The 14,115-nt window shown below is 38.2% G+C and overlaps 2 protein-coding genes across 3 annotated transcripts; one reads left to right on the forward strand and one right to left on the reverse strand.

Annotated features, from left to right (window-relative positions):
* The first annotated feature begins 162 nt into the window (after positions 1 to 162).
* On the forward strand, positions 163 to 3,266 carry LOC121741983 (serine/threonine-protein kinase SRK2A-like). The gene is made up of 9 exons (XM_042134979.1): positions 163 to 798; positions 994 to 1,068; positions 1,152 to 1,253; positions 1,398 to 1,451; positions 1,567 to 1,659; positions 1,774 to 1,866; positions 2,230 to 2,334; positions 2,435 to 2,533; positions 2,696 to 3,266. Exons 1-9 carry the CDS (start codon positions 679 to 681, stop codon positions 3,020 to 3,022), a joined length of 1,068 nt encoding a protein of 355 aa, XP_041990913.1. The 5' UTR covers positions 163 to 678; the 3' UTR covers positions 3,023 to 3,266.
* Positions 3,267 to 3,382: 116 nt separating this feature from the next.
* LOC121741982 lies at positions 3,383 to 8,986 on the reverse strand. Of its 2 annotated transcripts, XM_042134977.1 has the most exons (11): positions 8,516 to 8,986; positions 7,696 to 7,820; positions 7,123 to 7,567; positions 6,925 to 7,040; positions 6,005 to 6,761; positions 5,453 to 5,878; positions 5,187 to 5,375; positions 4,839 to 5,066; positions 4,406 to 4,754; positions 4,134 to 4,323; positions 3,383 to 4,023 (listed from the first exon to the last, which is right to left on the reverse strand). In XM_042134977.1, exons 1-11 carry the CDS (start codon positions 8,708 to 8,710, stop codon positions 3,564 to 3,566), a joined length of 3,480 nt encoding a protein of 1,159 aa, XP_041990911.1. In that variant the 5' UTR covers positions 8,711 to 8,986; the 3' UTR covers positions 3,383 to 3,563. The 2 variants fall into 2 exon arrangements, with proteins under 2 accessions (XP_041990911.1, XP_041990912.1); XM_042134978.1 differs by lacking the exon at positions 8,516 to 8,986 and having other exon boundaries at positions 7,123 to 7,542.
* Between the last annotated feature and the right edge of the window lie 5,129 nt (positions 8,987 to 14,115).

Consider the following 14,115-nt stretch of genomic DNA (forward strand, 5'->3'; position numbering starts at 1 on the left):
TAAAATTTAAATCTCAATTTTAAATATACATACGAATAATATAAGCTACTCATATAATAATACAATTATATATTAAGATAAATACGACAGAATATGCCTTTTCTTTAAATAAAAGCTCTTTTCCTAATATATATCTGTATGTATAGAATAAATATATATTTTCATATCTAGAGAGAATGCTGTGATTGATATACACAACTCACTCTGCACTACATATTTCTAGCTTTTTCTTCAAATCCCAGCAACAAATTCGATTCTTTTTTGCGCGTTTCCCACCCAAATTCCGTTTCAATTTCTCAATCTTTAAGGATCAGAAACCCTAATCAATCAGGAATGTCTGCCCCCTTTTGAATCCCAAAACATTGAATCCTTTATCTCTTCCAATTGGGCCTTTTTAATTGCGTGATTGATCGATTCCCTTTTCCTTTTCGGTTTCTGGGATTAGTGATATCAAGCTTAATTAGCGTTGTCTAGCTTTAGGATTGTGGATTTCTACCGACAATTTTTCCTGTTGTCGCCCTCAATTTCCAGCAATTGAATCTCAACTTTCTCAATTTAGCTTTGGGTTTCTGGAGCTTCGATTTCTGTGAGTGTGGAGCAAGGTTGATTTTTTCGTGATTGTGGTGGCTGATTTGGGAAATTTGTGCATAATTTAGCGGGGAGAGAAGAGAATCAAAAATGGAGAAATACGAGCTTGTGAAGGATTTAGGGTCTGGAAATTTTGGTGTGGCGAGGCTTATGAGAAACAAGGAGACGAAAGAGCTCGTGGCGATGAAATACATTGAAAGGGGACATAAGGTTTGCATTCTACATTTTGTTATGCTTATCATTAGTACTTTCTGTTTAATGCCATTGTTTAAATTCGTTCTTTTAATTTGATTGGTGTGGCCTGATCTTCAAACCGATCTTTGTTTTCTGGGCTTTTCTCTGTTATTTGTTTATTGATGATTGTATGCATAATGATTTTGTGTTCATCTCTGATTTTGGCTGTAGATTGATGAGAATGTGGCGCGTGAGATTATAAATCATAGATCACTTCGGCACCCTAACATCATCAGATTTAAGGAGGTGAGGGAACTATTGTTTTGTGGAGTTTAAGTTTGTTTTATAATGAAGCTTTATGTAGCTCAATTCCAATTTTGTGTGGACAGGTGGTTTTGACTCCCACTCATCTGGCCATTCTCATGGAGTATGCTGCGGGTGGAGAGCTCTTTGAGAGAATCTGCAATGCTGGTCGGTTCAGTGAAGACGAGGTATTTTAGCTTCAGTTTTCCACAGCTTCTTTTGGTTTTGTCTATCCCTCTCGTGATCCTTTATTAGATGGGGCTTTGTTTCCGTGAGCAGATGATGATTGTTTTCTACATCTTGAACATATTGATCTTGTTGTTGTATTTTAGGCCAGGTACTTCTTTCAGCAGCTCATCTCTGGAGTCAACTACTGTCATGCCATGGTAAGACAAAGGGCATACGAGTTCTCTAATAGGAGTATATTTTTTTGTGATAGTACAATATATAGCTCTTTGGCATTTGTTAATTATGCTAAGGTGATTCACTCTTTGATTCTAGCAAATTTGCCATCGGGATTTGAAGTTGGAGAACACCCTCCTTGATGGAAGCCCTGCTCCAAGGCTAAAAATCTGTGATTTTGGTTACTCAAAGGTAGTGATAACATTTGAGTTACCTTAGGACCTTAGGTATACTTTGTGTTGCAAGATTTGTACGCCGTCAAGCTTTATTTGATGCAGCTGACTGTGCTGTTTTTTGTGTTGATAGTCATCTCTGCTTCATTCAAGGCCCAAATCAACTGTTGGAACTCCTGCCTACATAGCTCCAGAAGTTCTATCTAGAAGAGAATATGATGGGAAGGTTAGGCATGTCTCTCATTTATCTGTATTATCCAGTTGTTACTAATTCTGGTGGTCATCATTGTCTGATTTCACGTGTTGGTTTCTGGCTACTTTGGTTTGATAACTTGCCTGGAGAACTATCTACTATTTAAATTATCTTGCTTCATTGTATCATGGTCATGTTATCGTACAATGGTGGCTTACTCATTTATGTGAAAATAGGCCAACTGGCTCTGGTTTATGCCTGTGCCACCTTTTGTAACATGTCTTTGCATTGCAGTGTTCATCTCTCTCAGCCCTCATGTACACACACCAAGAATACAAATTTTGCTCTTAATTTGCGTTTTTGGTTGACAATTGACATTGTTCGTTTTCATTGCAGTTGGCTGATGTGTGGTCATGTGGTGTGACACTTTATGTTATGCTGGTTGGAGCATACCCATTTGAAGACCAAGAAGATCCGAAAAACTTCAGGAAAACCATTCAAGTACGTTCACTTTGGGTTTTTCGTGGCCTCTTTTTCTTATATTTCCCTGCAACTATATACATCGTTTACATTATTCTAATATATCAATACCCGTGTCCAGAGGATAATGGCTGTTCAGTACAAGATCCCTGACTACGTCCATGTATCTCAAGATTGTAGGCATCTCCTGTCTCGTATTTTTGTTGCCAACTCATCTAGGGTAAGTGCTTTTGTTTATGTGGTGAAGCTTACTTGGTAAATCGAGTTATTCGTTTGGTGAAGCATAATACCTCCAGGACATGATAGATTCATATAGTTCTACAACAGTAATGAAAACTCAGCTCGAATGTGTTTGATCAAACACTCATTATATCTGGTGCAGAGAATCACAATCAAAGATATCAAGTCACACCCGTGGTTCCTGAAGAATCTGCCGAGGGAATTAACAGATGCTGCACAAACAGTGTATTACCGCAAAGAGAACCCTACCTACTCTCCTCAGTCTGTGGAGGACATTATGAAGATTGTGGAAGAGGCTAAAACCCCTCCTCCAGCATCCCGTTCGATTGGAGGCTTTGGCTGGGGAGGAGGTGACGAGGATGAGGAGAAGGTGGAAGATTTGGACGAGGAAGTAGAAGAGGAGGACGAAGATGAATATGATAAACAAGTTAAGGCAGCTCATGCAAGTGGAGAAGTGCGTCTCACTTAGACAGCAGTATATTTAGTCGAGGCTTCTTTCGTGGTTGTAAATGCTTCAGCTGCCTGAGATGTTGGTACTCAATAAGTCTGTATATGTTTAGTATTTGTGCACTTTGGGGAGTTATATGCGTTTTACCATTACTGTGGGTATTGTAGATTGAAGGGAAACAGTCGGTGTGTTTCAGTTTGTTTCAGTTTGCACAAAACATTCTGCATTTTGGTTTGGCTATTTTATTGATGGTAACTTTTGTATATTTTCTTGTATTGTGTTGTGTTTACCTTTTTTGCTATTTTGGGTTGATTATTGCAACATTTCATATTGAACGACATAAAATAGATCAACTATTTCTTCAATGCCATATACTGAAAATTACATCAAATAGAGTATTTGTTATTCATTCATGATCAACCAACATACTATACAAATACTATACACATTTTCAACTGTCTCCAATCCACCATAAATTTTTCTACAAATAGCACTAACCTGTACAAGCAACTAAACCATCAAGAGATACAATACTAATATACACAACACACATGTAGAGGGTTCATTCTTGTGCCAAATTCGCATAATAAGGGCCATGAACAATAACAGACACCTTAGCTGCCACCAGTAGCACAGAAGCGGCTTGCACGACGTCGTCCACAAGCAAGGATGCCCCCACTTTCTGCAGTGCCATTTCTGCTAGTTCTGCTCCCGGTTTCCCAGTTCCGCCAAGGACGACTCCTCTTGCAGCTAAATATACAGCTCGAGAAACCTTGGTGAAGATAGCATCGCCCTCTTGCAGGCTCTTGCTCAACATCCTTGCCATTATCTGCTTCATGTCAGCAGATTTGGTGTCTTCCTCCACAGCAGAGCCGAGTATTTCAACTATTTCTTGGATACCAGCGTCTGCGACGTCCAGGCATTGAGAGAGGCGTTTAACACAGCCCGAGAGTAGGGTGTCCATGTGTGTCTGGCTGCTGACTATTTGCTGAGCCAAAAGAGTCTGTCGCAGGACAAGAAGGCTGCAAAAGTACATGAGATGGAAATCAAATAAGGCACGATATTCAAAATTTGGTAAAATCAAGTCTTGACTAAGCACTCGAGGTTATGAACAAGGCGTGGAAAAACCAACCTCGTAGACATCACAATGATTTTTTGAATTTGGGACTGCACACTTCTCAATCTGGAGAAGTTAAGGGACATAGTTTCTGGTAGCTCTCCTTCGGCCAAACCAGTAATCCTGCTTACCAGTTTCAGCAAGCCTAGCCTCACCGTCAAATCAATATCCTCTCCTTTGCATTCTAAATGGGGATCAATGGTCTCTGGAGCAGGAGCAACATATGTTAAAATGTTGAACTGCGATAGGACAAGTTGAAGAATGGTGGTTCTAATGTCAACACTAACCTATAAAACCGGTAGTTTTTGAGGTTGAAGATTTATCAGTCTGTTCTCCTCCTGCTTTGATTAAAGCACTGCCACCTGTTCGAAGAGTGGTTGAAGGAAGATAACTTGGCAAAATCCCATGTCGCCTTCTTAACTCTGAGACCAGACTCTCATGCTCATCCCATTCCTCATCTTTACCTTGTCTTATAGATGAAAGCCATCTAGCAGTCAAGGGCAAAGCAGACCGGGCATTGGTAGGCTGACCATAACGATTGGTGAAAGTTCTTCCAATATAATATAAAGCTTCAGGTCCCTTCAAGACTGGCTCCAGCAGTTGAATGTGTGCTTTGCTGATTTCATGCTTGAGATCCTGAGGCAGAACATAGTATTTTATTATCTCATCATAAGAGCATTGTGATCAAGAATGAAGAGCTAACTCCCGCGGAATCAAGACCTTTATCTGTTCCAGGGCAAATCGTAAGCCCTTAATTAAGGCCATGATATGCGAGTTCTCTGAGTTCTTTCCAGCCCAGAAAGTGTCTGCCAAATCTTTCATAAACTTCTGGTGTTTTTTATTCAGTTCATCTTCATAAGCTGGAGCAGATAGCTTTCGCAGAGTGATCAGAGCATAGTCCAGGATCTTCCCAAAATAACTGATGTCTAATTTTCCTGAATTCAGCACCTGAAAATTAAATTAACCAAGATACAGTTAGTTACATTGAAAATTTATTGCATAAAAATCGACATCATCGATACTAAGAAGAGAAAAACAAACTCCAAAATTTATCAATTGAGTACTTGCCTGAGTAAGAATTTCCAGGTCAATAACCTCGATTATTTCTTGCCTCCAGGTATGAGGGGCCATTGCACAAATCTCATCCCTCACCTCTCCCATCAATTCCACTATGCGGCTATAGTTAGGTTCATCCTGTCTCACTGATTCCATGATGCCATCCCAGAAGGCCTTCTCCATTGTCTCTTTTATATTTGACTGATCATTATGACTTGTATCAGAAACAATTCAGAAAATTGGTAATAAGTAAATATCACACAAGGCAATTCACAAACCGCAATATGATCTTCACCAGCATCACTGAAGTTATCAGTGAAAGCAAGATGTGCCCCATGAACATATTCATTGACAATCCTAGCATTCTCCATGTCTAAGCTCCCTCTAGAACTTGATGAAGTTCTATGTTTTAACAAAGAGGAACCGGCCTCCACGGCATCAACATCATCCTTGAACAATGACCGCACCACAGAGCTTTCCTTACATGGGGCCACAACAAAATTACCGGCTTTGTCACGAGAAGAAGAGGAAGCTGGACCTGGGGATAACATAATTGGAGTTGGTGGAGAAATTGGGCTCTGGTTCTCCCTTGCTTCAAAAAACTTGGTTCGGGTATCAGAAATTGCAGTTTCCATGCGTTCAATACCAGCATCTCCACTCAGGTGTTGCACTTTCTCTCTCAATAGTTTCTGATCTTCAGATACCTGTATAGAAAATGGAGAAGTTCTGAGAATTAGTTTTATGTCTAAATATCCACCACTCATAGGCTAAGGAACAACGAACTGACAGCTTTTCGGATCATTGAAAACAGTGATAAACAGGAACAATACCTGTTTCTGAATAGCTCTCATGTCATGAGAGAGAGGAGCACTACCCCCTTGAGGGGTCATCTTGCAAGTCTGGATCATAGAAACTTCAAGACGACAAGCAGCCCTCACTAAATCCTCCTCTAGAGATCTGGCATCCTTGGCCTTCCATACCACAAAGCTATTCAGAAAGGAGCACCATGCAGAATCAAAGGCTGCAAGCTGCAATCTGAAAGTCCTGCGAGACAATGCTGTGCGGTCAGATTCCTTATCAGAAATCTGCATTGGCCCATTTAGCAGTATCTTCATCAGCAAGTCAAACTCCTCCACAAATTTCTTAGCAGAATTGACCAAAGCTGTCTCACGCTCTCCTCGACCACTAATGACAGCATCAGGATGCCCTAAAATCATGTAGGCACAGAGAACAACTCTCACTTGGTACCTTGACATGTGATGAGTACTTTTTGCAGTCTCCTTTTGCATTCTGCTTGAGCCAAATTTTCTTAACACTTGTTTCTTCTGAGGGGATGCCACCCGCTTGAGAAGGTGATCAATGTCATCGAAACTAGATCGGTTAGCAGAGCCTTGGGATAATCTATGGCGAATCTCAAGACGGTCTAGCAAAGCTTTAGCTGCATGAAGAGTGTCATGTGACTGAATAAGAAGCGCAAACTGCTCAAATGGCATAGACTTCACTGATCTCTCATTAATATCCAAGTCACCATAAGCTTTTGAAAGATATGCAGTCGTCTTTCTCAGATTTTTGAAATTCCTCCAGTACCTGCCACAGGGCAATACCAGATAAATTGATTGGGATCTAGAGAATATTAAAGACAGCCAGAGTTTCTCTAAATTAAGAAAAATAAGACTAGGCAGAAAATCTGACAAAAAGAAACCAGCAATAGTTGAAGTAAGTTCATATGAAAATAAAATAACACAAGTACCTTGGTAATTTTTTGGCAAGGATGTCACCCTGCTGATTAATGGTTTCCCAACTACAGAGATAAGCATTATACTGTCTTCCTCTCTGCTTTAAATACTCTGCTCTCAATCGCCTTGCCTATTCAAAGGACAGTCCAGATATCTTAGTAAACAACATGTATAACACAGTCATCAAGATAATATTTGTAGTACGGTAGTACCTTTTGCAATTTGTCTTCCAGCTTATTCTTCAATTCGCTTCTCTCGATCTCTCGCTGCTGAGAAACAAAACTAGCCACCGTTTGAACCTTTAAGCCTCTAGCATGAGCTCGCCTCTTCTCGGCTTCTAGTAAACTCAAACGCTTTTTCTCAGCCTCTGCACGCTTTTGGCACATTGCAGCACGAACTCGCTCTTTATACTTGCTCTCCCGAGATACTCGCCTCATTAGAGACTGAGATGTCCTCTCCCTCAGAGTGGCCCTCCTTTGCCGATTAGCCCGAAGGATAAGCAGTCTATTGGCCTCAGCTTGTTGAACACGCATTTCAACCTTTGAACCCAACTCAGCACGTTCCTTCTTGAAGCGCATTTCGACCTGACTTTTAGCAGCTTGCCTCAATTCATCAAGTTTTGCTAAGCGCATCTGAGCATTTGCAAGGATGCTCAGCCTATGAATGCAAAGTACAACATTCAACATGCAGATATTGAAAGCATTAAAACTAAGAGGCTCAGCAATAACCCAAGGAAGGTGCGGCTTGATTGGATGGGCATATACACCAAGCCAACAAAATATTACCTTTTTTCTTCAGCAGCTAAGAGCTTAGCCTCAAGACGCTGCCCAAGATCATCTTCAGTAGATGAAGATCGTGAAGGGCTTCGAACCTTTGGCCTAGCTTTACTTGCTAAATTTTCGTAGAACTTCTGCAGATCAATAGATATAATTGAATAAGGCTATTAAGCTAAAGCAAAACAAGTAAAAAAATTGGCACAATCAAAACAGGTCAGGAATTAAATTAATCAATGTGCAAATCAAGGTCACCCGACAATATACAAGTAAAAAAAAGAGAGACACTGATAACTTATTTAGAGCATGTTACACCTACGAAAATGACACAGAGTTAAACCAAACATCAACACACCAATCTTCACATGGTTAGACCAAACGAGGAGTATGAGAAACACACTGCGTACTTTTTCTGTCTTTTCTTATTTCCTTTAGATATTTTCTCATTGGTAGGTGGGTGTGGTTTCATTATATTTTTTTATTTTAAAATCGAAAGATGGAGGGGTGAAGAACTGAATTTTGAACGTACTCGTCACCCAACTTTCACCAAACACGATGAAAATAACCAACCTTCACGAGGAAGGAAAAGGATAGAGGCTGCCGAATTTTCCCCAAATATACAAGGGTAACTATTAAAAAAATTACATCCAAGTACAGTCAGCTTGAAGCGCAAAAACGTACTATTTCAAAAAGAATAACATAAAAGGCCCTCTGCTGCTTTCCACAATTATCATATAAGAATTCATAGTATAATTTTATATCGAAAAGAAACGGTATAATCTCGATCAGAATCAAGAAAAAGAAAAAAAGAAAGCGAAAACAAAAGAAAGACCTGTCGCCTAAGATCAGCATCGCGAAGTTTGGCCTCAATTTCCTCAACTGTAGAAGGCGTCGGCGTCTTCGGCTCCGAAAGGCGCCTACGGAGCCACGACGGAATAGTCGGCGGCGAGCACGACAAAACACCGTCGCTCACCGGAAATTCCAGTGCGATTCCGATCACCGGCCTCCCCCTCTCCGGCGACTCCATCACTCGACGATCAAAATAAAAGATTCAATAAAACCCCAAAAAATAGCTATTAAACCACAGCAATTCACAAACAAAAACCACTGACACTCCGAAATCCCTCGCCCCAACCGATGACACAATAATTCAACAATACTGCACAAATTGAATACGAATTAATCGGGCGCGAGGTGTGAGTGTACAGAGAGAGAGAGGATTCGGAAACGCAACGACGATTGAGAAATGAGAAATGTCTTCTTTATTGCTTTTCCTTTCCGCTTTTGTACTGAAATCGTGGAATGAAAAAGAGAGGGTGTTGTATTTGTAAAGAAGCGTGTTTAGGCTTCTCGGAGAAACGCGTGTAGTGTGAAGGCTAATTTCTATCGCTGTTTGGATGGATGATCGCCACGTCATCATCGCAATTCAAGCTGTTGTCTTTTTCTGATTTTTTTTGTTTAGTAAATGGAGTTTTAAAGTTTTAATTGATTGGAATTTAATCAAAGTGGCATGTTTTTATTTGACTTTAAGCAGCGGTATTACCGATTTATCCATATATTTTTCCATCTATCATTTCAAGGTTAATATAGGTAGTATATTTTTTCTTATTCATATGATTTCGTGAACAATAATCAATATAATTATAATTATCTTAAATTATTGCTCACTTTGATAGCGTCTCTAATTCATTGCTAATTGATTGTAAGCGATAATGTAAAAATTGTATTTTATAAATTAACATCATTTATGATTATTGTAATAGGAGTAGTAGTATAAGATACAAGTGATATATTTTTACTATAAAATAGTACCATATAATGTTTTGATTTGATACTTCTTAAATTTTGTGAATTTTTATGTTGAATAATTAAATTAAAAATAACATAGTTATTGAAAATGTTATTATCACGGACCAATACGCCAAGCATGACGCAATTAATTAATACCGTTAATATTTCAATAACATCTTATTAATTAGTAGTAGTAGATTAGGATTGGAGGCTACATGCCAATAGAATTTATACATTTATAGATCAAGATTGCCAGTGCAAGAGGATGGAATCTTGATTTAAGAATTCAAGATTTTCCGATTGTTATTTTTCTTGAAAAGGGTGATTACCTTAAATTCGGATAATTACATGGCATCTGAATTTATTTAAATTTGATAGCTCGGTATGTTGAAAGTATTCAATGATAATTAATGTGATAAGAAAAAAGAGGTTGACTCATTCACGTACACATCATCAACTAGTGTGGTGTGGTGGAAATAAACAAATATTAGTAGTAATAAATTTTGATGTATTATAATAGTGGCATTACAACAACCTCAATTTTTGTTACTTTGAATACTAGTAGTACATACTAAGACTTTAGATACAGCATGATATCACCTCTACATCAACAAAATTAAACTTTCTATGTCCATTGTCAACTCTATAAAGAATTGAATGTATCAATAGCTATGCTTGTCCATTATATTTATTTACCTATTAAATAGTGTGGTGTTATTTTTACTCTGTAGTTAATAACCATTAATTATGATTATTTATATTATTAAGAAGATTGAAAACTACCATCTCAACTATGACGACGCTTAGCAAATTACCTAATTTATTAACCCAAAAAATTGTTAAATGTGTACTCCATCCGTTCCATAGAAGATGACCCTTTTTTAAACGGTATTGTAAAATGTATGCTCCATCCGTTCCATAGAAAATGACCCTTTCTTAGACGGTATGAGATTTTATGCAAATTAATTTGGTGTTTTGAGTGGAAAATAAGAAAGAACGAATAAAGTAGATATAAAGATGATTCTATTTTGGGGATGCCTATGTTTGTTGGGAGAGACAAAAAAGTTGCCTTTCGATTTCTAAAAGAAAAAGTGTGGACAAATGTGGCGGGGTGGAATAAATCTTTGCTTTCTATGGCAGGGAAAGAAGTACTTATTAAAAGTGTGGCGCATGCCCAACCCATCTATTGGATGAATATGTTTCTACTGTCAGACGGAATTTGTGATGACCTTGGGAAAATGCTAAATGGTTACTGGTGGGGAGATACAGAACATAAGAAAAAAATCCATTGGGCGGGTTGGGATAGACTTTGTGTGCCAAAATATAAAGGAGGTATGGGCTTTCGAAAGCTGAAAGAATTTAATATCTCGATGTTGGGAAAGCAGCTGTGGAGATTGATTGAGAATCTTGACTCGTTACTTGGACGGGTCCTTAAAGCTCGATATTTTCCTCGACATGGGATTCTTGATGCTGGAAAGGTGGGTAATCAAAGTTCGTTTTGGAGTGGATTAGTGGCACCCAAAGCTCGATTGAAGGATGGCTTTAGGCAACACATTGACGATGGAAGAGAAACGCCCATTTATGGGGGGAGATTGGTGGCCGAGTGTCGATAAACTCCATCCAATCTCTCGTAGAAATGTTCGATTCCGTGATGCTACAGTGTCAGAGTTGCTCTTTGAGGGGGCACGTGTGTGGAATGAAGCAGTGGTGAGAGCTGTGTTTAATGAAGAAGAAGCAGAGCAGCTACTGAGCATCCCACTCACCCGGAGCTCTAAAGAGGGTGCATTATTCTAGTACCTGGAGCAAAAGGGATCTTTCTCTGTACGCTCAGCATATAAGTTTTTGTGCGAAGGCTCCTTTGGAGTGGATACATACTCGATGGTGTGGAGTAAACTCTGGAAATTAAAAGTGCCACCTAAAGTGAAGATATTTTTATGGAAGGCATGCAGAAATTTCCTTCGAACGAGGGACCGATTGCGACAATGCCAGATGGAGGTTTTGGAGATCTGCCCGGTGTGCAACTTTGAGACAGAAACTATTATCCATTGTCTTATTTCTTGTGGTCTTGCTCGTGATTGTTGGCAGAGATTTAGAGTGTCGGTAATCTCGCCAGGTGAGAGGGGGTTTATTGAATGGTTGGAAAAAATAGTGGGTTGTGATTTAGAGGTGGAAGTTGAAGAAGTGGTTGTTGTGCTGTGGCATCTATGGTTTAACAGAAACAAAATTATTTGGCGGAATGAGAACGGGTCAGTTGCTGGAATTATTGGTGCTGCTCGTAATTGTCTGACGGCTTGAAGAGAAGCTCAGGTTCAAAATGGTGAACGGGGTGGGATACCTCACTTGGAGGAAAAGTGGGTGAAGCCGCAGAATGGTGTACTAAAATGCAATATAGATGTTGTTGTGTTCCCGGGGCAAAGAAAAATAAGTTGTGAGGCGGTTGTTCGAGATTCTGAAGGGATGGTGGTAGCGGCGATGTGAAGACAGGTGGGAAGGGTACCTGATCCTTCTATGGCCGAGCTTCTTAGCTTGAGAGAGGTGCTGAGTTGGGTCAAAAGAGGGGGATGGAAGGAGATGGTGTTTGAGATGGATGCCCAAACGGTAGTTCTCGCGGTGACAGGGGTACAGAAGGATGAATCCATCTTTGGGGCAGGGTAGACGATTGTCGTCAGCTTTTGAAAGAGGTACCTGGATCCTCTATGAGGTTTGTAAGGCGATCAGCGAATCAGGTTGCTCACATGTTTGCTCGGGCATCGGGTTCTATAGCTGATAGCAAGTATTGGTTGAATTGCATTCCAATTTTTATTCGCAATGTAGTCGTAATGGATTTGATTGAATAATATATTATATTTGGGGTAAAAAAAATATTTCTATTTTAAATAATAAGTTATTTTAATTGAGACAAATAAAAAGAAAATTAATTATATTCAGTGGACCGGAGGAAGTGGTTATATTTGATTTGTGAGAGTAGTTTTACCTAAAACCTACCCCACGTTGCATTTATAAATGGCACAATAACTTGTGAGTAGGGGACTGGTAATTATATTCAACACCACTACTAGTGAAAGTGGTTTATTGTATCTTTATGATCGACATAACTATAATTACAATGATGACAAAAAAGGGGAAGTTTCATCATATTCATGTGGGAAATCATGATATTGTTGTCCTATTTCTTTTAAGTGATACAAATATGATCGAAATAGATATCATATATATCTATATATATATATATATATATATATATATATATATTTGTGGGAGCTATATTACAATGACAAACAAGTAGAGGCCACACTCCAATAATAATGCTCATAAAGATATATGAACTTGTAGTCATAGCAATAAAACACATGGAGATATCACTAATTGTTAATATTAACATGACTTAAATAATTTTATGCATAAAAAACAAAATCAATATTTGGAGATGAATACTAGTATATCATTCTACCATCTTCTCCCCAATGTCATTTTTGAGAAATTCTTTTAATAAGACAACGGTTGTGAAGTAGAAAGAGATATTAAATCCAAGATCTCTAACAAAAAAGAATCTTGTATTCTTTCAATTTTTTCAATAGACTTTATTGGCAATTCATATGGTAATAGTAATAACATTTTTATAGAACAAGGGCAAAATAATGACCAAGGCAACTAGTAATAGAAAATAATCCAAATTTCTCCCATCTTAGGCCAAATAAGACATGACCCAAAAATCAAATAGGGGGCTTGGATATCCCATATGAAGACAACAAAGGAGGCTTAGCTATAACTATAACAAAGTCTAAAACGAATAATTAAGAGTAAACAAAGTAAAAAAACAACGTCCCTTTTGTCCATTAATTAGTACTTAAGCTCCATAATTGAGTTTTTAATTCACAAATAGAGGGCACATCCGTAAATTCAACTCAAATTTGCAAACCCACTCTAAACCTCACAGAAGCGACGCGCCATTAATAACTCCCACCGCCGAGAATAGAGAATCTGAATTGTACTCGCTTCAAACCAATAACTACGTGTAGATGATTTCAACCAAGAGAGGAATTTTCGTCTGCAGCGGAGGCCCGTGATTGAAAATAAAGTGAACGGAGAATGGATAATTGGATATGGCCATCCATTCATTGGCCTCCATGTCATAAATTTTCTTAGGAGTCTCATTTCTTGGCCGCATTGATTTTAAGAACGTTGAGAAAAATGGATTAAGAAAAATTAATAAAACATGAGTCATATTTTTATAGTGAATTAGTTTTAAATGAAATGTGCAACTCTATTACTATTATTTAGAGTAAAATGAACCGAGAGTCTTATTCACGGACAGACTAAAATGAAAATATGATATTTCTATTCGCGAACGGAAAGAGTAGTAATTGATTATTACATAATGAAATATTTAAAATAATACTCCATTAATTTCATAATAGATGTTATACTTTGGTGATGACATGAGATTTAATTAGATATTGTTTTGTGTGTTAAGTGAATAAAAAGTATATTTTTATATTCTTTAGGGTACGAGATTTAAGAAAATGATAGGAGTAGTAAAAGAAAATAAAGTAAGAGAGATTAAAAAAATTTGGTTTTTTTGCTAAAAATAAAATCAAAGGTATAGTACATACTCTAATATATTGATTCAAAAACTGTTCT

The sequence above is a fragment of the Salvia splendens genome, chromosome 7, assembly GCF_004379255.2.
Source record: "Salvia splendens isolate huo1 chromosome 7, SspV2, whole genome shotgun sequence".
Lineage (NCBI taxonomy): Eukaryota > Viridiplantae > Streptophyta > Magnoliopsida > Lamiales > Lamiaceae > Salvia > Salvia splendens.

Bases quoted from the DNA above. Each gene is read 5' to 3' on its own strand.
- LOC121741983 (XM_042134979.1), top strand. From the start codon at position 679: ATGGAGAAATACGAGCTTGTGAAGGATTTAGGGTCTGGAAATTTTGGT. The intron at 799-993 runs GTTTGCATTCTA...TTTTGGCTGTAG, and splicing joins ACATTGAAAGGGGACATAAG to ATTGATGAGAATGTGGCGCG. The intron at 1,254-1,397 runs GTATTTTAGCTT...GTTGTATTTTAG, and splicing joins GTCGGTTCAGTGAAGACGAG to GCCAGGTACTTCTTTCAGCA.
- LOC121741982 (XM_042134977.1), bottom strand. From the start codon at position 8,710: ATGGAGTCGCCGGAGAGGGGGAGGCCGGTGATCGGAATCGCACTGGAA. The intron at 5,879-6,004 runs GTATTGTTCCTG...TTTTCTATACAG, and splicing joins TGAGAGCTATTCAGAAACAG to GTATCTGAAGATCAGAAACT. The intron at 4,024-4,133 runs GTTGGTTTTTCC...GTACTTTTGCAG, and splicing joins ATCATTGTGATGTCTACGAG to CCTTCTTGTCCTGCGACAGA.